Source organism: Austrofundulus limnaeus, unplaced genomic scaffold, assembly GCF_001266775.1.
Source record: "Austrofundulus limnaeus strain Quisiro unplaced genomic scaffold, Austrofundulus_limnaeus-1.0 Scaffold3658, whole genome shotgun sequence".
NCBI classification, from domain to species: domain Eukaryota; kingdom Metazoa; phylum Chordata; class Actinopteri; order Cyprinodontiformes; family Rivulidae; genus Austrofundulus; species Austrofundulus limnaeus.
In genome coordinates, this window is record NW_013956060.1 from 1 (window position 1) to 533 (window position 533).

Below are 533 nucleotides of genomic sequence, written 5' to 3' on the forward strand. Positions count from 1 at the left end.
CCAGGGTGAGGAGAGCTTAAAGGACGTAACCGATTCAGAACAAAAACGACACAAACCCCCTGGAGAAAAAAAGTTCATCTGTGACCACTGCGACAAGAGATTCAGTCAGTCACAACATCTGAAGGTCCATCAACGTATCCACACAGGAGAGAAACCTTACACCTGTGACCACTGCAGCAAGAGATTCAGTCAGTCACAACATCTGAAGGTCCATCAACGTATCCACACAGGAGAGAAACCTTACACCTGTGACCACTGCAGCAAGAGATTCAGTCAGTCACAACATCTGAAGGTCCATCAACGTATCCACACAGGAGAGAAACCTTACACCTGTGACCACTGCAGCAAGAGATTCAGTCAGTCACAACATCTGAAGGTCCATCAACGTATCCACACAGGAGAGAAACCTTACACCTGTGACCACTGCAGCAAGAGATTCAGTCAGTCACAGTATCTGAAGGTCCATCAACGTATCCACACAGGAGAGAAACCTTACACCTGTGACCACTGCAGCAAGAGATTCAGTCAGTCAC

At 47.5% G+C, this 533-nt stretch overlaps 1 protein-coding gene across 1 annotated transcript in view; it reads left to right on the top strand.

Annotated features, from left to right (window-relative positions):
* Positions 1-4: 4 nt before the first annotated feature.
* Positions 5-533, top strand: part of LOC106511949 (zinc finger protein 239) — a gene marked incomplete at both ends in the record, with an annotated part of 4,976 nt that continues 4,447 nt past the window's right edge. The window contains one exon of the mRNA XM_014000663.1: positions 5-528. Within this exon, the coding sequence (XP_013856117.1) occupies positions 5-528 (524 nt within the window). The remainder of the gene's footprint in view (positions 529-533) is intronic.